Source organism: Macaca thibetana, chromosome 1 (genome assembly GCF_024542745.1).
Source record: "Macaca thibetana thibetana isolate TM-01 chromosome 1, ASM2454274v1, whole genome shotgun sequence".
NCBI classification, from domain to species: Eukaryota; Metazoa; Chordata; class Mammalia; order Primates; family Cercopithecidae; genus Macaca; species Macaca thibetana.
The window spans coordinates 127,046,106-127,070,558 of record NC_065578.1 but is presented as its reverse complement, the minus strand read 5'-3'; the positions used below and the strand labels follow the sequence as shown (position 1 = coordinate 127,070,558).

Genomic DNA, 24,453 nt, shown 5'->3' with positions numbered 1-24,453 from the left:
GCGGGGGAAGCGGGGCCCGAGGCAGGAAACAGCGTCCTGCGCGGGTAGCCCCTGGGAGCACGCGGCGCCGGGTCACGTGAGAGGGGAGCGCAGGAGAAGGGGCGTCGCGCGCAAGCACGCACGACGTACGCAAACACGCACAGAGGCGCTCACAGAGGCAAGCCCCAGACCCCGGGTCACATGTGGAGGGTGGCAGGCGAGAACAGGGGGGCGGGAAAGACGGAGAGATCACGTGGAGGAGGCCAGAGCAGGGAAGTCACGTGAGGGGGACGGAGGCGGGGCCGCCCAGGAGGAGGAGGAGGAGGGGCGCGCGGCTTCCGGCGGCTGGGGGGGGGGGCCAGCGAGCGGAGGGGGGGGCCTGTCCCGGAGGTGGCGGCGGCGCCATCTTGGCGAAGGGGGGATCAGGAAGTGCGGACCGCGGCGGCGGCGGCGGCGGAGCCCGGAGCGGAGGCCGGAGGCTCCCGGCCCGCCGGCCCCGGAGCGGAGCGGAGCGGAGGATGCAGCAGCCGCAGCCGCAGGGGCAGCAGCAGCCGGGGCCGGGGCAGCAGCTGGGGGGCCAGGGGGCGGCGCCGGGGGCCGGGGGCGGCCCAGGGGGGGGCCCGGGGCCGGGGCCCTGCCTGAGGCGAGAGCTGAAGCTGCTCGAGTCCATCTTCCACCGCGGCCACGAGCGCTTCCGCATTGCCAGCGCCTGCCTGGACGAGCTGAGCTGCGAGTTCCTGCTGGCTGGGGCCGGAGGGGCCGGGGCGGGGGCCGCGCCCGGACCGCATCTCCCCCCACGGGGGTCGGTGCCTGGGGATCCTGTCCGCATCCACTGCAACATCACGGTGAGGACCCCCTCTCGTGCTCCTCTGTGGGGGCCCCTTGTCAGGGACCCAGGATCACTCCATCCAGCTTTTTGCTCTTGAAGGACCTGGGAGGCCGAAGCCCCTCTTAGGGCTCAGCTCTTTCTCTCCAGGTTACATTTGTTTCTGCTGCTAGAGGTTATGCGGTGCATCCAGAATCTCTACCATTGACCCCGATAGTGAGGGACACCCCGACATATGGCGCTTAGACTACCCGTTTCCACGAACCCACCCACCATCCCAAGGTTCACGATTTTGGCTCTTTTTGGCTACTCCTCCACAACTTTATCTTGCTACCTAGGAATGCACCTTTCTTCCCCTTACTCTTATTTCAAGATATTAGGCCTCGGCACTGATCCTAGCTGCAAAGACCTGGCCTGAAACCCTCTGCACATTTCAGTGATGCCCCCTTCTCAGTAGTACCTCTGACTTAGGAGGTTGCCACCTGTGGGATCCCCGCCTAGGTATCCCTCAGGCAGCCCCTCTTGCTCTCTCAACTTCACCAAATGATAGTTTGCAATTCGTTGACTCCTCTTCCTTCTCTCCTTTTAATTCTCTCTTTCTGGTGTAACCTCTAACTTTCCTCTTTTTGCCTCAGCTGGTAGCAGTTCTGCCACTCCCCTCCCTGTTCCCTGTGGATATGTCCATTTGCCCTGGGTTGTTGCTTTTCCTGGTAATGATAGTGATGTGATGTGCCAGCGCTACCCCCATTTATTCTAGGCAGTAACAGTTCCATTTCTCCCCTGTGAGCGTCATTCCATCCTAGGCATACACCTTACATGTCTCCTGCCTGATCTACCCTCAGACATCCCTTGAATAGAGAATTGGCTTCTGCTAATTTAGGAATGTCTGGTACTGCATGGTATAGCACTTACATTGGTTGGTGTTACCTGCTGTGATGGTATTCTCTCTACCGGAGCAGTAGCTGAAATGCTAGCAGACAGTACTTTATCCAAGCAGGCAGACCTAATCGGAGTAGCCTGGGGAAAGGCAGAGTTGTGAATTCTCTGCTACTTGGGGGACTGAATTCAACTTACATGGTGTTTTCTGTCCGTTTTCTCAATCAGACCAGGTTAAGGTTTGGTGAGGTAAAGCCTCAGTTTGGATTGACCCACCAAAACTCGTATGTCCCATTTCTCTTTCATTTCCTTTCTCTTTTCCTGCTAGAAACTTAAAATTGAAGGACTAGGAGTGGCTTAGTCAAGTGAAGACTTGGGCATCTTTGATAATTATTTTTCCTTCAGCATTGAAGATTAGAGTCATGACAATGCTAAGATACCCAGTGGAGGTGGATAAGGTTTCCCTGGCTTGTGTGGGAACTTCAAGAGTTAATTTTGTTCCTGAATTAAGCTTCTAATTCCTTAAGGGTAGGTTTGCCCCCATCCAGCTGCTCTTTCTGTTGCCAGAGGCCATTTACTGCTTTTGTCCCTGGCAGGAAGTTAAATTTAGGGGGTCCTCAGCCAGACTCCCCATGGCTATAAAGGATACTTGGCCTAAACTAGCCCCCTTGGTTTGGGCAGGGGGGGAGTCTGGTCAGGCTGCATTTGGCACCGTGGCTCAGGAATGCTGGGAATGTCAGAAGCGTAGGCTTTCTCCCAGCCTGCCATGTGGAGCCCTACAGCCCACGCCTGGACTGAGAAGGTGGCAGGTTCCCAAGGGAGAGGTGGGGAGAATTGGTCTTTGAGGGGCTCTTCTGGGAGCGGTGTGGGTAGATTCTTGCCAGTACCCTTTTACTCTTGGGTTCTGGAGATACAGTCTAGTTTTTATACTTTCCTACAGAACTCTGCTTTTTTCACTTCAGTGTCATTGTGATGAGGTGATCCCTTCCTCAGCCCATTCTGGAGTTTGAAAAGCAAGCTTGGAGGACTCTGTTCTGGGTCCAGGGAGAACCTGAAGTCTAGAACTTGTATAGGCAGTGCAGGAGATGAGGACTCCCCCTTCGCTGTTAGCCAGGTTTGGCTGTGCTAGGTTTCCTGGTTTGTACTCTCGAGGAAAGAATGAAAAGGTTCCAGTCTGCTGCTTGGAAAGGGTCATCCCAGGGACTGTTTTTCGTCCAGTTTAGAATTTGTTGTGAAGCTCCTTGGTTAGATGCTGACCTGAGTTGGGCTTTTATGTGTGTGTAGGGGGTGGGGGTGGGAAGAAAAGGGCTAGAAGTCTTGGGGGGAAGAGGACAGGCAAAATTTGGCTTTTCCCAGAGTCACCCATTTTGATTGCTCTTGTTGCTCTTTTCCCTTTAGGAGTCATATCCTGCTGTGCCCCCCATCTGGTCGGTGGAGTCTGATGACCCTAACTTGGCTGCTGTCTTGGAGAGGCTGGTGGACATAAAGAAAGGGAATACTCTGGTGAGGGGGCCACAGGGTAGGGGTGCATTTTGTTCCTATGAGGCCCATGCCACAAAAGCATCCTGTGAAAGGGATCCTGAAAAGTGGACAGTACACAGCTCAACATTTAGGGTACGATCTCTCAAGGGGAGTTGCTTACCGAATCCAGAGGGAGACCCTGCACCGGCCCCGGGACTGGTCCATCAAGAGACTCATTCCCACCGCCACATGGCCCATAAGGCTTAGAGAACTAGGTATTGGTGTGGGGCCTGAACTAAGAGCTCATCCATGTACTTGTCCAGATTGGAGTGGGGAAGGAGTATTTGATATCTCTGTGCTTCCCTACCTGTAGCTATTGCAGCATCTGAAGAGGATCATCTCCGACCTGTGTAAACTCTATAACCTCCCTCAGCATCCAGATGTGGAGATGCTGGATCAACCCTTGCCAGCAGAGCAGGTGAGCAGCTGAGGAGCCTCGGGCCCTGTTGTGCAGAGTTGCCCCACAGAGTACTCAGTAAATAAATGAGACAAATCTGCAGTAGTTTTTCTCCATCCCCACCAGCTCCCAAAAACGTACATGTCTTATGACTCTCACCCTTGTTCTTCTCCAGATGGGAATCTTCTCTTGCTAAATGGGGCACTGGTAGCTTCATCTCTCATATCAAAACTCACTCTCATGGGCAGCATCCCAAATGTTGAAAGGGAGCAGGGGAATTTTTACCATTATCTTAGCAATAACAGTTGGTGGCCACTGGGGACCCAGGCCCCTTAGTGAGAACCAAGAATGCAATATCAGTCTAAAGAAGATCAAGTAAAGGAGGGGTTCTTAGGAAAATTAAACTGGGATTTATGAGGTGGGTGACAGAGACAGCCATTTTGCTTTTCTTTTATTCTTTGGCAGTGATAGGCGAAAAATAATGGGCTGGTAGCAAAGCCATTCCCTGGGCTGTTGCTTCCACTCAGATCTGGCTGGTGGAGAGACTGGCAACATGACAGGCAGGCACACAGCTTCCAGACCTGGGGACTCAGGGGAGTAGGTTGGAGGCTGCATTGTAGCAAGCCACTGGGGCTCTGATCTCCATCTTTCCCCTCCCCGCTGCAGTGCACACAGGAAGACGTGTCTTCAGAAGATGAAGATGAGGAGATGCCTGAGGTAGGCTTGCCCCCTGAGGTGGCACTGGCTGGAAGCTCTTTCATTCAGCAGCATTGATCACCCATATCCAGAACTCCAGTCTAGAACTGGAGAGAGAAAAATACCAAAGGAATTGATCACCCATATCCAGAACTCCAGTCTAGAACTGGAGGGAGAAAAATGTGAAAGAAATAAAGACAGATTTACTGACCCGGAGGAATAGCCAGTGTAGTAGAAGAGACAGGGCACCCATATCCAACCACTGAAGACAGGTGCAACGTGGTTCAAACCAAATACTGGGTAAGTTAATTTCAAATGACTTTGGAGTCCAAGAAACCTGTGTTTGTATCCTAGCTATCCTAATTGAGGAATTTTATGTAATCTCACTAAGCTACAGTTTTCTTTTTTTTTTTTTTTTTGAGACAGTCTCGCTTTGTCGCCCAGGCTGCAGTGCAGAGTCGTGATCTGCACTCACTGCAATCTCCACCTCCCGGGTTCACGCCATTCTCCTGCCTCAGCCTCCCTAGCAGCTGGGACTATAGGTGCCCGCCACCACGCCCGGCTAATTTTTTGTATTTTTAGTAGAGACAGGATTTCACCATGTTAGCCAGGATGGTCTTGATCTCCTGACCTCGTGATCCGCCCACTTCGGCCTCCCAAAGTGCTGTGATTACAGGCGTGAGCCACCGCGCCCGGCCTAGTTGTCTTACCTATAAAGTAGGATTATAATACCTACTACGTATGGTGGTTTTGAGATTAAATGAGGTGTTATATATAAAATACTTTAGACGATACATAAGTGCTAAACAATCTATCTGATATACTCTCTAAAAACATGCTTGTACAGAATATAAAATCATGGTTAGGAATTTGAGATTTAGAGCTAGACAGAACTTGACTGAATCTTAGCTCTGCTAAGAGTTCTGTGACTTTGGGCATGATAATCAACCTCACTAGACTCAGCTTCCACATCTGTAAAATGGATAATGATAGAATAATGAGTGGTGGTGGTAAGAATGGAATGAGCTAGTATGTGTGGCACCTAGGACAGAACCTGGCATGTAATAAACACTCAGTACACGTTACCTGCTGATGTAATTAGGTATGTCCTGCCAGAAATGGGGAGATCACTCTGATTACTTTTATTTCCTAACATTAGGTTAATATCCCAGGTTCTATAACCCTGTAAGGTTCTTGAGACTGGCAAAGGGCTGATGACATGAAATTTACTACTGCCAGACAGTGGACAGCCCTCTGGGCCACACCCCCAACATCTGGCTGAGGGGCTGAACCCTAGATAGGGTCTCCTCCTCCCCTGTGCTCAGTGAGCTAGCTGCTTGCTCACTTAGAGCAGGATGAATAAGGGGCTAATTCTGTTATTGACCTCTTCCATGTATCTCTCTGGACATCCTTTCTCATTTCCATCTGGCAGTGGGTGCCTCCGCATACCTGATTCATGCCCTCCATTTGTAGCGAGGAGAGGAGATTTAATGATCCAGGTTGCTCTTTTAGGCTTGGGGCCCTGAGAACTCCCGGGTGCAATAGTCACCTGGTGAAACATGAGCTTTGAGTCACAGGGTCAGGCCCAAGTCATTTCTGCTAGGAATTAGGGCAGAGTTTCTGCTGCCAAGGGAGTTTTAGGAACAGTTGGAGCAGGGTCAGTCCAGGGAACAAGAGGGCTAAGTCCCTGCCTCAGTCTCAGCTGCAGCTCTGCTCGCTTCCTAAGTCCTTGCTGTAGCTTGAGAGCTGAAGAAGACATTTGCCTTAATCCTTTAGACTGTAGGGGGAATGGGGCTGGAAATTGTTCTAAAAATGGGAAGCGTGTCACGTTAATAAGACTTGCTGGATGGACTGCTGCACCTTAACTTTTGGCTCTTTGCCAAATGGGACTGGGAAGGTGGTGGTCATTCTCTAACCTGTGTTGGTTTTTTTCCTTTTCTTTTCACTCCCACCCCACACCTCCCCCAGGACACAGAAGACTTAGATCACTATGAAATGAAAGAGGAAGAGCCAGCTGAGGGCAAGAAATCTGAAGATGATGGCATTGGAAAAGAAAACTTGGCCATCCTAGAGAAAATTAAAAAGAACCAGAGGCAAGATTACTTAAATGTACGTGCCTTCTAGAGAGAGGCTGGTGAAGGGGTTGGTGGGAAATGGCTGGGAAGTAGTAGGCCATCGTATCTCAGTATGGAGAGCAGACTCCTTTTTTGGGGTGTACCTAATCCTTCCTTAAATCCTGGGCAAGCTGCCAGACTGCCCCTAAGGTCTAACGTGTGTTTACAAACCACACAACCAAGGAATGTTCATGTCATCCATCCCTCACAGGGTGCAGTGTCTGGCTCGGTGCAGGCCACTGACCGGCTGATGAAGGAGCTCAGGGATATATACCGATCACAGAGTTTCAAAGGCGGTGAGTTTGCCCCAGAGAGGGGCCTGCACAGGAGTCACCCATAAAGAAGGGTATGGTGGCAAGGGGCCCAAGAGGTTCTGGGGTCCAGGACTGCTTATGAACTTTTCAGGCCAATAATGGAGCTCCTCAAGCCAGTGGCTTGGTTGCATGTCCATCTGTGGTGAACCTACAGCTGTTCATCTTTTTCTCTCAGTCTGGGAAAGGGGTCTGCATTAGAATCCACTCTCACCACCTGGACCATCCTACTAACACCTATCTTTTCCCTCCTTCCAGGAAACTATGCAGTCGAACTCGTGAATGACAGTCTGTATGATTGGAATGTCAAACTCCTCAAGTGAGTGGGGACTCTGGGATTGGAGAGGAAGTTGAGGGGGAGTATGAGTGGGGCTACTGTGGTGGGATCTCCAAGGCAGCCCCATCCAGCATTTTCGTTCAGGGTCCCGGAGTGGGTGTGGGCAGTGGTTTGGTGGTCTGCTGCCAGCCAGGGCAGGGGAGCCCTTATGAAGCTCCTGAGCTGGAACCAGGCATCTGAGCCTAGGGTTGTTGCTTCTTAGGGTTGACCAGGACAGCGCTTTGCACAACGATCTCCAGATCCTCAAAGAGAAAGAAGGAGCTGACTTCATCCTACTTAACTTTTCCTTTAAAGTAAGGCTTTTCCTTTCCAGTGTCTCCCTCTGGCCTAGGCTGCCCTGCCTGCCTGACAGTCCTGTGGAGGATGTTGGCCTCCCTCCCCTGATTGTCATCTCTCTGTCTCTCTCAGGATAACTTTCCCTTTGACCCACCATTTGTCAGGGTTGTGTCTCCAGTCCTCTCTGGAGGGTGAGTGGCTGGCATGCGGAAGAGGGCATCTCCTCTGGCAGAGGGCGGGGAAGAGACTTGGAGCTTTTGTCAGGCACAGCTGACTAACCTTTCTCATGCAGGTATGTTTTGGGCGGAGGGGCCATCTGCATGGAACTTCTCACCAAACAGGTGAGCCTGCCTCTCCTTGGCCAGGCCAGCCTGGCTGGGGATTGGCTGAGCTTTACAGCATAAACCCCTGCAGGCTGGGTGATAGGCATGATGTGGCCCTTTCATTCTGCTGGGCTGGGTCTGCACCCACTGACCCAGAAAGACAGGTGGTGGCAGTGCTGGGGGCAAAGGGCAAGGGCCCTCCTATAGACATAGCTGACTGCCCAGAGGACAAGCATGAGGCTTCTCTGGAAGCTCCATCCGGACCTGCTTGCCTTGTCCCTCCCTTCACCCAGGGCTGGAGCAGTGCCTACTCCATAGAGTCAGTGATCATGCAGATCAGTGCCACACTGGTGAAGGGGAAAGCACGAGTGCAGTTTGGAGCCAACAAAGTAAGGATCTTGGCCCTGGGGCCGGTGGGGCTGGGTGGAGCCAAGTACACTTGGGGCCACTAGCAGGCCAAGGCTGCCTTCTTTAGAGGAATGAGCATAAGGCCCCTGGACTGGTGGCATTGGATGAGAGGGCCTAGGGTCCCCACATTGGAACAACTGTGCCTTGGCCCCTAGGGACACCCCTAGGACTTTTGGGAGGGTGCCGGTCTGGAAAAGGAAGACTATGGGATTATGCCCCCAACGGACCTCCCAGGTGGAGGGTACTTAGTGTTTTACTAGACCACAGTGCTGGGAGCTGGGACTCCGGGGTCTCTGGGTGACAGCCTGCAGAAGGTGAGGGGCAGTAGGGCCACAGCTGGCCATGGCCTGATGTGGTGGCTTCCTCCTCCCAGTCTCAATACAGTCTGACAAGAGCACAGCAGTCCTACAAGTCCTTGGTGCAGATCCACGAAAAAAACGGTGAGGCTGGAGCCAGGACTCAGGAGATTCGGACACTTGCCACGCCCAGGTTTTCACTTCCAGCCAGAGGAAGAACCCCTTCTGGGTTTCTGATATTTAACCACCGATTAGCACAGCACCTGCCCCAGTTCTCCCAGGAGGGACTGGCGGTGGCTAACGTTCATAACCTCTTCCAGAAACACACCAAAATGATCATATCACCGATAAACTTGGTGCTACCCACTTCTTAACCACCTTTTGAAACAGCTCATCTAACTCCCCCATCATCTCAGGTTGGGCACATCATTCTCCTTTCTTTCTCATCTCCAGGTATGCAGGCTCTCAGCTTCCCATACACCTCTCCCCACACAGCATAGCCCTCCCCAACATCCTCTTACCTCTGACACTGGAGACATCGTCAGGGATTGGGGCAGGACAGGGAGGGTGGGCCTGAACCTCCACCTCACTGACCGTTCCATTTCTTTGCAGGCTGGTACACACCCCCAAAGGAAGACGGCTAACCCTGGAGTATCACCCTTCCTCCCTCCCCAGGCACCACTGGACCAATTACCTTTGAATGCTGTATTTGGATCTCACGCTGCCTCTGTGGTTCCCTCCCTCATTTTTCCTGGACGTGATAGCTCTGCCTATTGCAGGACAATGATGGCTATTCTAAACGCTAAGGAAAAAAAAACAAACACAGAACTGTTTCAAGTACTCAAGACTGACTTACAGACCAACCAACCACCTTGCTGGAACCCTTGCTAGCAGGCATTCTTATAAAAGAAACTTTCGAGCCTCCTTATATTGCTGGAAACTCAGCTGTGCTCCAGACTAGAGCCTCCTTACCTATGCTATGGATTTTTAATTTATTTTCTCTTATTTCATGTACACTGCTTTTTTTGGTTACAGTGTATGATGGATGTGTATGAAAAAAATGTATCTTTGGGAAAACAATTACAGTTTGTTAATTTGAAGATGCTGGTCTTGACTCATCTTTATTTTTATTCGCACATCCCACCCCATCCCCTGAACTACTTGGGAGGTGGGGTGGGGTACGAGTCCAGTGTTGCTTTGGTAGAGATGAGAGGCTGCGTTTTGCTGCTAAAGCAAGAGAAACATGGAGCTGAAGCACGCACTTGGTCTGCCCCTAGATTCTCCTCAAGGCCTCTGGAGCAACCAGCACTTGCCCCCTTGGAATGCAGAGCCTGGCCTGCCAAACTGCGATGTGGTAGGCTGAAACGATGGTGGTAATTCTTAGGACTACTTTTCTAGTCACAGATGTTTTCAAATTTCTAGGAAAAAGAAAATGAGGCTCAAGAGGCTGCTTCATAGAATTCCTTTTGAATGAATTGAGTGGGGATGGGGACACAGTCTCCAAGTGTGTATGTGGTCTTTTCTGATCTCAGCTGTGTGGCTGCAACTCTTCGCTGTTCACTGGTTCCTCTCCTGGAAAGTGGCTTCTAACCAGCACCGGATGGTGATCATTGGTAAGCTCTGCTCACCTTCCTCTCTTGCTTCATTTGGCTTTATCAAAAAGAACAGGTGTAGCTCTGAAGTTGTTTGGCTTGGGAAATTATGGATTCTTTCAAGCCACTCCCCCTAGGTGGGTCCTACTAGAAAGGGTTAGCATTTTAAGGGGGTTGTTCTATACACCTGTGTCCTTATCCCAGGCTCAGGAACATCCAGGAAGGGAAGGTGAGGTGGGGAGTCTGTACTGAGATGGAACTGTCAGTGCTGTGTTGTATGTACTTGCTGTTGTAAAAGTTTGGGCATGACTTTGCATCTAGCGGGTGCTGCCTGTATCACTTTGTCTATAAGCTTGCTCTGGGACTGAGACAGCCTCTTAGGACCTACGATGCCAGCAGCTCTCATAAAGATGGAAATTACAGAGGCCAAGGATGGCCAAGTGAAGACCCAAGTCTCAGAAAACCCAGACTTGGGACAGCTGCCTGGGAACTGTAGGATGCTAGAGCAGTTCTGTAATGCTTTGAGACACGGCAATTTTCACATTGGCCATTCTTTCCCCCTCCCCCACCCCTTTTCTTTTGAGGGACTTTTAATGTTTGCTGCTTTAGGTGGATGGAGAGTCCACCAGTCCCACTCAATGCTGCTCTAACCCTACCCACACCCACATAATTAGGGGTGCTAATAAAACATATGCTGAGGTTGAGATAAAGATGGGACATAAGGGGAAAATTCATTCCATAGAGCTGAAATCTGGTTTTCAAGGCCTCTGTGGCTTTCTTCTGAACTTACCACCAGCCCTGGCTGGAATGTAGATTGTGTTTTTAGTAACGTGTACTGTGAGCTGTCTTCTGTATAATGTATTTTGTAATGTATTTTTCTCATCTACCAAAGGATGAAACAAATAAAATTATTTAAATAGTTTGGCTCTAATAAAATTATTTGAAGAAACAGTGGGGTTCATGTTCACTTGACATAGAGGGAAATGCCTGCTCCTGTGAGTTGCATGACACCAACTCTAAGAGAATCCTCCATTTTTCTTGCCGAACCCAGCACTCCCTTTTATGACCTTAAGTTTAGGGTTCTAATAAAGTACAAAGTATAAAAAAGAATCAAGGCCATATCATCATGAAACAATTTTCTTCTCTCCACTTAGAAGGCAAGAAGAAATGAAACTAACTCTTACCCTATACCTCAAGCATGTATCTATATCCCAGGCAGGGTTTGCATGGCCCAGAGCCCACACGGGCAGGCTCTAATCTCACTGCAGCAGTTTTAGAGGGCAGGGCAGGGCAGGGCAGTGGAAGGGTGGCTGGAAAGAAGTATCAATCACTCCAAACTCATGAAACATGCCAACATTTATTTGCTCATTGGTTAAATATTCTCTACCTATTCTACATTGAATGCCAGGAGAACTAGCAGAGGGCTTCTCCATTATCCAGAATCTGTTAGGACCACTTATATCATGCTCTGGGGTACAAAGAAGAGACACAAGAAAGACCATCCCAGCTGCCTCAGGCTTTCAACCTAATGGTAGTTTCCTATGTTTGGTTCAAATGTTCATGCCAAGTTGGGGAACTAAAGACACATGACAAATGAGACTTCACTCTCTTTTGGGAGAGAAGTTGGGAGTAAAAGCAAAATGAAAATCAATCCTGGGCACAGTCTGGCTTTTTTCACCTCCCAGGCCTCAAGGGTGAAAGGGGTACGAGAAGGCAGGGCAGGTGGCCTCTGGATCCGTGGCAAACAGGAGAGGGAACATGCTGAGGGGAGCCCCATTATTTAGACTCTTCAAACTTTAGGATGTGCGACTGGAAGAGAAAGACAAAGCCTTGGTGGGAAGGAAGGCCCACCCAGCCAGTTCACCCAACCCCTCAGATAAGCAATTCATTTGATCTAAGAATGCCAGGTAAATACTGTATCCAGGCCTAGGCTGCAGCCTGCTGCACAGACCCCAAGGGCAGGAGTGGAGGGAGAATAGCCAAGTTAGAAGCAGGGGCAGTTACCTCCGAGTTCAAAGCACCAGTGATTTTCCCTTTGAGGATTCGATGAACAACCTCATATGAACTCAAAATGTCTGCAAAACAAGACACAACAACAAAACCTCAGTGGCACGAGGCTGGGCAGGAGGAGCAAAGGAGGGAAGCAAAAGGCGGGGGCTGCAGGGAAAGTGCTCTGGCCGCCAACCAGCTCCAACCAGCAAGTCTCTGCTAGTTCCTGCTAAATCCCTGCTGCCAGGATCAAATGAGATGATAAATGCTGAAAAGGTAGCATGGGGGAGGGCAAAATAACAGCAGATAAAGGGAGGAGGCACTTGTTAAAATAATTACAGGGATCTGGGATTTTTAATGAGAAATTCTACTGGGGACAGAAAATCATGTTCACTGAACTCTGTTCTGAGAGTTTCGGCTGGATAGAGCAAGGTTAAAAGTGGAGAGGTTTTCACCATGAGAAGCGGGCACTCTTACATGCTGGAACCAGGCAGGGAGCTCATCAAAAACCCACCTTTCCCAAGGATGTTGTCCCTCATGCAACTCCCACCATCCCACCACAGCCCCCAAACTCTGGGACTCTCTGTATGCATGAAACTGAATCACTAAGAGTCAGACCTAGGTTTCATCCCCAGCTATGCCATTTTCTTGCTATTAAGTACAAGTTCATTTCACTTTTCTGAGCCGTTATTTTCCTCATCCATAAAGGGAAGAAAACTGACACTTGTCTGACTTATCTCTGGGTTGGGGATTCTGGCCCTTCTGACAGGCTGGGATCTGCACTTTGAGACAGGAAGCTCCTCTTCCCTGGGTCACCTGAAGAAGCTCCTGATGCCTGACTGTTCCCAGGCTGGGCAGCAGGGACCCTCTTCATGCAATGACCCAAGACAACCTCTGGGTGGTGCTCCCTGCCCACTGGGCACAAGCCCCACCAGCCTCCCAGGAAGCCTTGGCCCTGCACAATTGGGAGATGCCTTTCCATCTTTAAATATATAGATATATTTTGGCTGGGAGTGGTGGCTCGCACCTCTAATCCCAGGACTTTGGGAGGCTGAGGCAGACAGATCACAAGGTCAGGAGTTCGAGACCAGCCTGACCAACATCGTGAAACTCCATCATTATTAAAAACAGAAAAATTGGCCAGGCGTGGTGGTGCATGCCTATAATCCCAGCTATTCAGGAGGCTGAGGCAGGAAGATCACTTGATCCTGGGAGGCGAAGATTGCAGTGAGCCGAGATCGCGCCACTGCACTCCAGCCTGGGCGATAGAGCGAGCCTCCATCTCAAGACTTAGTTTGTCTGAGGGCCAGGTGGCTCACACCTGTAATCCCAGAACTTTGGGAGGCCAAGGCAGACGCATCACGAGGTCACGAGTTCGAGACCAGTCTGGCCAACATAGTGAAACCCCATCTCTACTAAAAATTAAAAAAAAAAAAAATAGCTGGGTGTGGTGGCGGGCACCTGTAATCCCAGCTACTCAGGAGGCTGAGGCAGGAGAATTGTGTGAACCTGGGAGACAGAGTTGGCAGTGAGCCAAGATCACGCCACTGCACTCCAGCCTGGGCGACAGAATGAGAGTCCATCTCAAAAAAAAAAAAAAAAACTTAGTTTTTCTGTAAAATGTTTCCATCTCAGCTAAGCACAGCAGCTCATGCCTATAATCTCAGCACTTTGAGAGGCCAAGGTGGGAGGATCGCTTGAGCCCAGGAGTTTGAGGCTGCAATGAGTTATGATTATGCCACTGCACTCCAGCATGGGCAACAGAGTGAGACCCTGCCTCTGGCAAAAAAAAATTTTTTTTAATAAAACTTTTCCATCTTACTTCCTGTGTATGTATATGTATGCTTCTTCATCTCCACTTCTCCTGACTGCCCCCTAAAGCATTCTTTCATCTTTTTACATTTCACCTAACTTCGATCTTGAGAAGGGGCCTCTTCATTTCCACCTATGGAGAAACCCGCAGGTGTCTGAGGCTAAATGAACTACATTAGGAGAGTGCGGTGCTAAGTGGTGTGCTCTGGCCTCTAGCACTGGTATTCGAGTGCTAATTTTCTTCTATGGCAGAATCCTTTTCCAGTGAAATCTGAAACATGCAAAGTATGTAAAACAGATGAAAGCTGAATAGCTCTGGTGGAAGCAGGGGTGGGAAATCTGCCCTCTTCTCTTCCCTTCCAGAGAACTCAGCCTTTGGGCAGCATCTGAGGTCCCTCTTGGGATCTTGGGCTCCAGACCCCAGGCATGAAAACCAACACTTGAGAGGCAGCTTTGCTGGGGTCAGATGCTGAAAACGGGGGTTGGGTTTTCAGAAAGAGAAACTGAAGCACCTTGGCCGCCCACTATGCTGTTTCCTACTCAGGTCCCAGAAGCAACCATGGCTTCTCCTGTCCCTGAAACCCTCAGTAGGAAGGTAGAAGATGTCTCACCTTTCTCCAGCATGAATGGCTGAGTCAGGGGTGGGATGGTCCAGAAGTCGTCACTGTCCAGGCTGCGCAGAGACTGCACAGGGATGGTGGCCAACTGTCCAAAATCAATGAACATGACCACAGCCCAGGTGTCCACCCTGTCCAGCACCCAACACCTGGCAGAGGAAAGGAGAAAGACAGAGGGAAGTCATTCCGCCTAGTGCCATGCACAGCAGTCTTCGACAAAGCGGATGTGAAAGTGGAGGTGGGAGGGAGGAAGAGCGAGTTTGCTCTGTTTCTCCCCAATTCTTGAGTGAGGAAATAATGATAAAGATGATTTTGAGAGAAGAAGCCACAAGAAAAAAAACCAGAGCCCAAAGGAAGAGAATGCAAGAAGGCAGCATTTTCCCTGCACACCTCTCCCATAGACTCTACCCCTGCCCAGGCACACACCTGTTCCAGGCGTGTCCATAATCCCCCAGGTGGTACTCTGCCAGACAGCGAGTCCCACGCTTAACAGCGGAGTCCTCCAGGTAGGGCTGCTGCTCCTCCGCCTGAGCCAGGGTGCTAAACAGCGCCTGCATGTTCTGGTGCAGAGCCTGTGGGATGCAAAATGCAACGGCCCCACTGCCTGCACTGCATTACAAATCTGCCTCTGTAGATGTCACCTGTTACATTAGCACTGCTAATCTTTCCCAAAGGAAACAGGCAGGAGGTGGGAGAGAACGAAACTGAACCTGGGGATCAGACTGTAGTTACCCTGCATCTCCACCACTGACCGGCCCTGTCACCGTGCCCACCCTAGGAAGGCCACGCAGGAAGGCACAGGAGCCTGAGGGGGCCAACAACCAGTCCATACCTCAGTGATGTGCATGGCCCAGAAAAACGGGGTCTTCGGAACGATACTGGTCACCAGCAGCCCTGCCTCCCCACGGACACTGTGGATGAGCGCCAGCCAGCTCAGGTCTCGGAAGCATTCCCTCAGGAGCAGCACCAGGAAGGACCCTCTGCGGGAAGAGCAAGGAGAGCAAGGAAAGGAACGACTGGACCAACGCCTGTCCTGCAGGAGGCTGAACTGCCTGGGGGATGAGTTCCCTAAGCAGGAGGGCTGTGCCCACCCTCTCCAGGGTGGGAGCCAAAGCCAGTTCCCAAGTAATCCCAGTCCACGGCAGAGGAAAGGAAGGGCCAGTCTGGGGGCGCACAGGTTGAAGAGTGCAGGAAAAGGACGCAGCAGAGGGAAACAAAAACACATTGAGAAACTCCGAGACAGAGAGGTGGACTGAAGTCCTCAATGGGTAGATTTTGGGTCTCCTAAGTGATTTATGAGTCTCTAAATGATGCAGGTATGGACTGTCCACCATGCAGGATGTGCCTTCCATCCCAAAGCTGCTCCTCCCCTGCATTTACACACATTCCAAATGTCACCCTGCTGCTCCACTCAACCACCTGCCTAAACCACATGTGACAAGTGACAAAAAGCCACAGGCCCTACAGCATTTCAAGTCAAACTGATAATTCTGGCACTCCTGACATTAAGAACGGTATCCACTGTTAAAGCAAAGCAGGGAACATGGTTGGCATGATCTCCTGGCATCCAGGGCAGCGGACAGTCACAGGCCTTCGCTGTATGTAAGTGGAAGATGATTGATTGATTGATTGATTGATTTTGAGATAGAGTCTCACTCTGTTGCTCAGGCTGAACTACAGTGGCACAATCTCAGCTCACTGCAACCTTTGCCTCCTGGGTTCAAGCAATTCTCCTGCCTCAGCCTCCCGAGCAGCTGGGACTACAGATGCCCACCACCACGCCCGGCTAATTTTTGTATTTTTAGTAGAGACGGGGTTTTGCCATGTTGGCCAGGCTGGTCTTGAACTCCTGACCTCAAGTGATCCACCCACTTTGGCCTCCCAAAGTGCTGGGATTACAGGCATGAGCCACCGGGCCCAGCTGGAAAGCTGATTTTATAAGTCAGTGTGGGTCACAGCCTTACAGCTTGGATCTGACACACGAGTTCCCGAAAACTATCCCCCACCCCAGTACTATCCCTGTCCCCACTCTCTGTGGGACAGAGATGTCTGTAATCGCCATTTGCCCTGGTGGTCTTTCTATACCTTGCTCACCTCATTTCCAAGGGGACTGCAAAGAAGGCTGCCCTCAGTTTCTCTGTCTCACACAGGTCAACAGGAGCTTTAGGAGCGAGCTGTATAATAGCTAGAAAGCAGAAGACTAAGTCCCGGAGGCACCAGAGCTACCCATAGAGGAATGTGCTCCCCTAACCCATAAGAGGCCTTCGCCCTGCCCTCAAAGGAAGCATAAAATGGGCCAAGAAGCTGCACCCTCCCAATTCTGTCTCTAGATTCTCATCTGGGTGGGAAGGGTCGGTCGGATGATATTCTTTAATTAAGAAAGCATCCTAGGGCTCGTTATGGTGGCTCACACCTGTAATCCCAGCACTTTGGGAGGCTGAGGTGGAAGGATCACTTAAGGCAAGGAGTTTAAGACCAGCCTAGGCAACATAGCAAGACTCCATCTCACAAAAAATTTTAACAATTAGCCAGGCATGGTGATGCACACCTGTAGTCCTAGCTACTGTGGAGGCTGAGAAGGAAGGATGGCTTGAGCCCAGGAGATCGAGGCTGCAGTGAGCTATGACCACGCCACTGCACTATAACCTGGGTGACAGAGTGAGACCTTATCTCAAAGAAAAAATACAAGCAAGCAAGCATCCTAGAGGAACAAAGGGAAAAGGGTATTTCTACACTAAGGGTCACCAGGGGATGGAGCTGGAAGGGAGGCTGCAGAAGGGGGAGCCACCCCAAGTGGGGCTGGAAGAGGTCCATTAGGAGCTGCAAAGCCACATCCTGGGAACAGACGGCAGCGCAGAATCTCACCAGCGGTTTTGCCAAATCCTTCACCAGAAGCCTTCTCCAACACCTGGGGAGAAAAATGAAAGGTCTCACTCAGCCACAGTGGCATTTGTTTTATTGATTTCTATGCTGAATCACTCCAGGTAGACTGGGAGACAGAGCATCGGCAGCCCCTGTTTTGACTCCGACTTTAGAGCTGACTTTTGAGACATCCACCCACTTTCTCCATCCTCATGGCATCCTGAGCCAACCCAAAGAAAAGATGATCAGGAGCAGGGAAGGCAGGGAGCAGGGCTGCTGCCAGGGAGCGCTCATCCGGAGGTACAGTCACAGAATGAGCTGCCCAGCAGCCTTCCCCAGACAGGGGCAGAAGGCACCACCGGGACACTTAGCCTGGTGCCCTGCTGGCACTACCTGCAGGGAGGAAGACAAGAGGTAGCAGTCACACTGATGCAGGGCTGGGTGGGGACAGAAAGGCCTAGGTGCCCTGCCACTCTCCACAGCCCTGCAGCCCCCAACCCACGCTAGTCTCCCTCTCACCACTGTTCTCACCTGAAAAACCCCCAACCCTGGGGACACCCAAGTATCTGTCCCCCTTCCCACTGCCCTGCATCCAGGTGCTTCCATCCCACTACCACCACCCACCACACGCCTCGACTTTCCTTCTCTCCAAAGGACTTCATATCCTCTCCTTTCTTCAAAATGCCCACAACCCCTGCCCATTAACTTGCCTCTTCATCAGAGAGCAAATGGGAAGCAATGAGACGGGATGTCCTCTTCTCCCCACCCCGACCACCAGCCCCTCTCCCACTCCTGCCCTCCCTGCCATCCCTCCCCTGCACACTTGGCTGCATGGACCTGCTTCCTCCCGCTCTGGCTCAAGCCCTTACTCTGCAGACCCACCCTGCTGCTGCTCCAGCACTGTCTCCCTCCCGTGTGGGCCTTTTCCACAGCAAAACAAGCAGGATCTAACACCCATTTGGAAAGACCCTGACTGACCTCACAGCTCCCCCAATTCCTGCTTCTGTGTTCCTCTCACTGCAACTCCACAGTTTTACGGTCTCTGTGCTGTTTACATCCACACTCACAAGTCTCCTCTCAGGCTTCCCCAAAATGGCCCTGCACAGGGTCAGCATGAACTGTCACGCTGCCAAATCCAAGTCACTTCCCTGTTCTGAATCCACCTGCAGTATTCTCTCCGCTCCCTCTTACCAGAAACGCATCTCTTGGCATCACATGTATCTGGTTCTCCTTCTCTTTTCCTGGCTGGCCTTCCCAGTTCAACTGCTCAACACTGGCACATCTCAGGACTTGTCCTCTCCCCATCCACCTTCTCTCCAAGGCCATCTCCAGTGCAATGGTTTTAGGTATCAAGAATGTACCGTGCACTCTCAAAGCTGCAGCCCCAGCCCTCATCATTCTCTGGAATTCCACTCACATGTGATGTCCACTTGACAGGAGAGTGAAGAGGTACACAGACTTAGCAAGTCTGCATCAGACTCACTCAAGGAGTTGCAATCACAAACAAATAAAGCAGACCCTCCCCAGGCTAGCTTTCTCCATTTGAGTGAACTGCATCTTTTGTTGTTGTTGTTGTTGTTGTTGTTGTTGCAGAGATGGGGTTTCACTATGTTGCCCAAACTGGTCTTGAACTCCTGGGCTCAAGCAATCCGCCTGCCTCAGCCTTCCAGAGTGCTGGGATTACAGGCATGAGCCACTGTGCTCAGCCTACCGCATCACTAACTACAAAGCAGTTCACCAAAGTTCTCTCTCCCAAGCTCCCTACATCAAATTCATCAGCAAGCCAAGCTACCTCCTCCTCCAAAACACACCTGAGCCCATGAACATTTTTCTCCGTGTCCATACCCACCACCCCAGTACTCGCCATCTCTTACCAGAATGACAACGACAGCAAACAGGGAGCTCTGCTGCGGCACCTGCCCACACAATCCAATCACCTGAGGACAGTGATCTTTTCCAAACAAAAGGCAGATCACATGACATCACTGGTTAAAATCTTCCAACATCTCTCCATCATGCTTACAAATAAAACCCAGTCTTGACCTTGGCTCTCAAGGCTTACCAACGGATGCCCCTTCCCAGTGACCTCTCTGCCTACTCCACTCCCCTTCACCCACCAGGCTCATACCTTGGGCCACTTGCAGGCCTCCCTCTGCCTGGAATGTTCTTAGTCTGGTCTTCCAAGTGGCTGGCTCTGAGCTGGCATTCAGATCGCAGTAGAGATGTCACTACCCCACAAAAGGGGCCTCCCTAAGAACCATCTAAAGAAGTGACATCTCACTCTTCATCACATCATCATATTTTAGTTCTCCAGCTGCTACTCATTATCTGGTATTTTCTTTTTTATTGTCTCTTTTACCACTGGAATGTAAGCATCGCAAGAACAAGAATGACAAGTGTCTTCCAACAATTACCTTGATCATGGAGGTAACACCAGGGCCTAGGAAATGCCTGGTGCATATTAAGCTCTCAGTAAATATGTGCCGAATGAAAGAATCAAATAAGAAATGACCTGGCGGCTGGGTGCCGTGGATCACACCTCTAATCCCAGCACTTTGGGAGGCCTAGGTGGGCAGATCACATGAGGCCAGGAGTTCTAGACCAGCCTGGCTAACATGGCAAAACCCAATCTCTACTAAAAATACAAACAATTAGCCGGCCATGATGGCAGGTGCCTGTAATCTCAGCTACTCAGGAGGCTGAGGCAGGAGAATCGCTTGAACCCGGGAGGCGGAGATTGCAGTGAGCCAAGATTGTGCCATTGCACTCCAGCCTGGGTGACAAAGTGAGACTCTGTCCAAAAAAAAAGAAAAAAGAAAAGAGAGACAAGAAAGAAAGAAATGACCTAGGGCAAATTATTCACTCTCTAAATCTTGGTTTCCTTTTCCACACCAGGAATCCCACCTGCCTTGATATGAGGATTTAGTTGGGCTCAGGACAATGACACACAGTAGGTACTAAGAAACAGAAGCAGCACAACACAGCAGTTACAAGTGCGGATTCAGGAGTTAGCTGTCTGGACCCCAATCCTGGTTGGGAGATTGGCTGCTTAAGTCTGGGTGAGTTACTTGGTGTTCACATCTGCAGAATGGGATAGTTAACAGCACCTACTGCTGTAATTAAATGAGTTCATACAGTAAAACAATTAGACAGTGAGTCCTCCGTGAAAGTTAACTACTGTTATCAATCAATGAGACCCAAATTGAACCTTTCCTCGCTAAACCAACCACATTCTGCCTCTCTTCTTTATCCATAACAAAGCCAAGCCACGGTGCTAAAAATTGGCCCCCTCTAGGCAAGCACATAAGGTGCCTTTTTATTCAGAATCTCGCTCTGTCACCCAGGCTGGAGTGCAGTGGTGCGATCTCGGCTCACTGCAAGCTCCGCCTCCCAGGTTCATACCATTCTCCTGCCTCAGCCTCCCAAGTAGCTGAGACTACAAGTGCCCACCACCACGCCTGGCTAATTTTCTGTATTTTTAGTAGAGATGGGGTTTCACGGTGTTACCCAGGATAGTCTCAATCTCCTGACCTCGTGATCCACCCTCCTTGGCCTCCCAAAGTGCTGGGATTACAGGCGTGAACCACCGTGCCCGGCCTCTCCTACGGCAGTTCTAAATACCAATCCCACAAACCAATTATCACCAGCAGTTTCAAGCTAAAAATGATTATTAATACAGAAGCATTTTACATCATTTTTGGTCTAATTATTATTCCCTAATGATTTAAGTGATAAATATAACAAGCCCGTTTTGACAGTTTGTAAAATTAAGTTCCAGAGGAAAATCTACATAATTATCATCCAACAGCCACAGCAGGCATGTCACCTAAACACAGACCTCCAATTTCCAGATGTGTCTGTAATACAAAGGTGGCCACATGGAAGCCATAGAGATCAAGGCAGCACCTCAATAGCTGCAAGATCAGCTAATTTTAATTAAGTTCCATTGTTGCTACAAGCATGGTCACCCTCATGCCCAGATCAATCAACAGCTGTTAATTATCCCTTTACTTTGTTCTGGGACATTTCTACCAGCTGGTCAAGTGTTCTAAGAGGTGCGCCTGCTCCAGAGTGATGCTGGGGAGTCCGTGCAGTGGGAGAGGAGAAACAGGAACACAAAAGTTGGTGGGCAGAAGGCTTGGAGGCGGGACCATCCATCCAGTCCCCTCCACACACCTGGGAGAAGTTCTTGCATACACTCAGCAGGGTACAGCCTCATGACACCCAGAACACAGGCAGCTTCCCAACCTGCAGCCTCCACATCTGCTCACTGCCACAACCCTGGGCCAACTCTCTTTAAGTGCTGTCTACCCCTGCCCTGACCTCCACCAACCTGGGGAACTGCACCTGGGAATACCTGAGGAGCCCATCCTGGTGGAAATTTCACATTTGCAGCTCTAACCTCAATTGCTTCCCTTTCATTCTTTAATCACTTGCACTGCTATGTGCCAGACACAAAATGACAAAGATGAAAGACAAAGACCTTTGCATGGGCTCCTCAGGGAACCCCATTTAGTCACCCACAAATATAAAATGCCACCACAAAGCTCACATTCTCCTGGGGGCAGCAGACACTAAATAAATATACAAAGAGGAATAATGTCTTTGGCTGGCAGTAAAAGGGATGAAGAGACACAACTCAGAGAGAGGGGATGAAGGGAGCCAGGGGTGGGTGCTGTCTCACGGAAAGTCCTCCTGAGGTGGTGACTGCTCAGTGGAGCCTAGAATGAAGGGAGCCGGCAAACCCTATAGACACCCGGGAGAAGAGACTTTTGGGCTAACAATGGTAGGTCCAGAGGCCCTAAGGTGGGGATGCACTTGGCGTGTTTGGGGGGCGGCCTCAGGGCTGGTGTGACAATATATTTTCATCTCTTCCCTGGACTGCCAGAAGCAGGTCTTCCTGCCTCCATTCTGGCCTCCTCCAGTGGGTTCTAGAAGGTCCCTTTAAAAGTTAAATCTAGGTGCAAGGACGAGTAAATGGTGGCACATGATACAACAGAGTATCACTTAGCAATAAAAAAAGAACTGCTGATGGTGCAACCACATGGATGCATCTCAATAACATTCCGCTGAATGACAGAAGCCAGACACAAAGAAGCACGCACACCCTGATGCCATTTACAGGACACGCTGGAAAAGCTCCATCTCATCGAAAGGATGGACAACAGCTGAGGGCTGCTGGGGGCCCTGAAGGGGGAATCTTTTGGGCGACTGAAATGTTCTCTATCTTGATTGTGACAGTGGTTACATCCTGCATGCACTAGTCAAAATTCATCAAGCTGTACACTTAAATGGGTTCACTTTAAGTAAATTATACTTCAGTAAGTATACTGAATACTTCAACAAAGTTGATTTTCTAAAACATATGAACATGTGAATGGGTTCTAATCTGGCTATGTCACCGCCTGCTCAAACCCTCCAGTGTTCTATTATGTGACTGAAAATCCTGATCACTATTGAATCAAGTCATGTGTTATTTTTTATTCTTAAGCAATTTTTTTTTTTTTTTTTTTTGAGACGGAGTCTCGCTCTGCCGCCCAGGCTGGAGTGCAGTGGCACGACCTTGGCTCACTGCAAGCTCCGCCTCCCGGGTTCACGCCATTCTCCTGCCTCAGCCTCCCGAGTAGCTGGGACCACAGGCACCCGCCACTACGCCCGGCTAATTTTTTTGCATTTTTAGTAGAGACGGGGTTTCACTGTGTTAGCCAGGATGGTCTCGATCTCCTGACCTCGTGATCCGCCTGACTCGGCCTCCCAAAGTGCTGGGATTACAGGTGTGAGCCACCGCGCCCGGCCTTTTTTTTTTTTTTAAAGATGGAGTTTCACTCGTATTGTCCAGGCTGGAGTGCAATGGCACAATCTCAGCTCACTGCAACCTCTGCCTCCCAAGTTCAAGCGATTCTCCCGCCTCAGCCTCCTGAGTAGCTAGGATTACAGGCACGTGCTACCACACCCAGTTAGTTTTTGTATTTTTAGTAGAGACGGGGTTTCACCCATGTTGGCCAGGCTGGTCTCGAACACCTGACCTCATGATCCACCCCACCCTGCCTGCAACCTTTTCTTAGGAATTAACTGCTTTTTCCCCAGTCCATTTACTTGGATTTCCTTGAATCTTTGGCTAAGTTTTCCTGTAACCTCCAGTGACCCTTTTCCATTTTTCTTCCTGTCAACGTCACCCCTAGAGTCTCACCCCGTCCTGCTCTGTTCTGGACTGCCTGCTGCACTGTTCCAGGACTGCCTGTGGCCAATCTGGGAAGCCTCTCATCTCTCTCCTCTTGGATCTGGGTTGGATACCAGACTCTGTCTTGTTTTGGCTTTACTGATTCATTTTTGTTGGAACACACTCCTTCATAGCTTTCTGAGAACACGTACATGGGAACATGTACATGGGGCACACATTTTTTGAGACCCTACCTTTCTGAGCAAGTCTTTTTCTGCCTTTTTTTAAAAGTGACAGTGTCTTACTTTGTTACCCAGGCTGGAGTGCTGGCACAATCATAGCTCACTGCAACCTCAGACTCCTTCAGCTCAAGTGACCCTCCCATTTCGGCCTCACCAGTAGTTGGGACTACATGTGTGTGCCACCACACCTGGCACATTTTTTGAAGACAGGGTTGCCCAGGATGTTCTCAAACTCCTAGCCTGAAGCAATCCTCCTGCCTCAGCTTCCCAAATCCCAAATCCCAAAGCACTGGGATTACAGGTGCACACCACTGCAGATGGCCTAACCATATATATATATATATTTTTTTTTTTTTTTTTGAGATGGAGTCTTGCTCTGATGCCCAGGCTGGAGTGCAGCGGCATGATTTTGGCTCACTGCAACGTCTGTCTCCTGGGTTCAAACGATTCTTCTGCCTCAGCCTCCCAAGTAGCTGGAATTACAGGTGTACACCATCACGCCTGGCTAATTTTTGTATTTTTAATAGAGATGGGGTTTCACCATGTTAGCCAGGTTGTTCTCAAATTCCTGACTTCAAGTGATCCGCCCATCTTGGCCTCCCGAAGTGCTACCCTTATTCTTGACTGACTTGTTTGGGCTTGGGTATTATTTTCCTGAAGAATTCTATCACACCACCTGATTCCATATCCTTCAATATGGACTCTCTTCCTAAGGCTTATCCCTAGTATTCTAAAATACTTCTGTAAAGTGTCTTCATGTAGGTTTTTATTTTCTCATTCATTATCCTGGGCACTCATTGGCTGCTTTGTATCTGAAAA

The 24,453-nt window shown here is 50.2% G+C and overlaps 2 protein-coding genes across 6 annotated transcripts in view; one reads left to right on the top strand and one right to left on the bottom strand.

Annotated features, from left to right (window-relative positions):
• Positions 1-347: 347 nt before the first annotated feature.
• Positions 348-9,460, top strand: UBE2Q1 (ubiquitin conjugating enzyme E2 Q1). Its single transcript, XM_050754615.1, has 13 exons — positions 348-824; positions 3,080-3,184; positions 3,516-3,620; positions 4,266-4,316; positions 6,264-6,404; positions 6,621-6,705; positions 6,979-7,039; positions 7,260-7,350; positions 7,466-7,524; positions 7,626-7,674; positions 7,950-8,045; positions 8,438-8,504; positions 8,973-9,460. Exons 1-13 carry the CDS (start codon positions 498-500, stop codon positions 9,002-9,004), a joined length of 1,269 nt encoding a protein of 422 aa, XP_050610572.1. The 5' UTR covers positions 348-497; the 3' UTR covers positions 9,005-9,460.
• Positions 9,461-11,289: 1,829 nt separating this feature from the next.
• The window catches only part of TDRD10 (tudor domain containing 10), a 53,178-nt gene continuing 40,014 nt past the window's right edge, over positions 11,290-24,453 (bottom strand). For 3 of the 5 annotated variants that reach the window (XM_050754769.1, XM_050754747.1, XM_050754739.1), the window contains 6 exons: positions 17,236-17,278; positions 16,465-16,555; positions 15,203-15,350; positions 14,797-14,942; positions 14,365-14,519; positions 11,879-12,027 (listed from right to left, as the gene is read on the bottom strand). In XM_050754769.1, the coding sequence (XP_050610726.1) occupies positions 11,879-12,027; positions 14,365-14,519; positions 14,797-14,942; positions 15,203-15,350; positions 16,465-16,555; positions 17,236-17,278 (732 nt within the window). Of the gene's footprint in view, positions 11,762-11,878; positions 12,028-14,364; positions 14,520-14,796; positions 14,943-15,202; positions 15,351-16,464; positions 16,556-17,235; positions 17,279-24,453 lie in introns of those variants that run through there. The other 2 variants (XM_050754779.1, XM_050754758.1) reach the window with 1 other exon arrangement.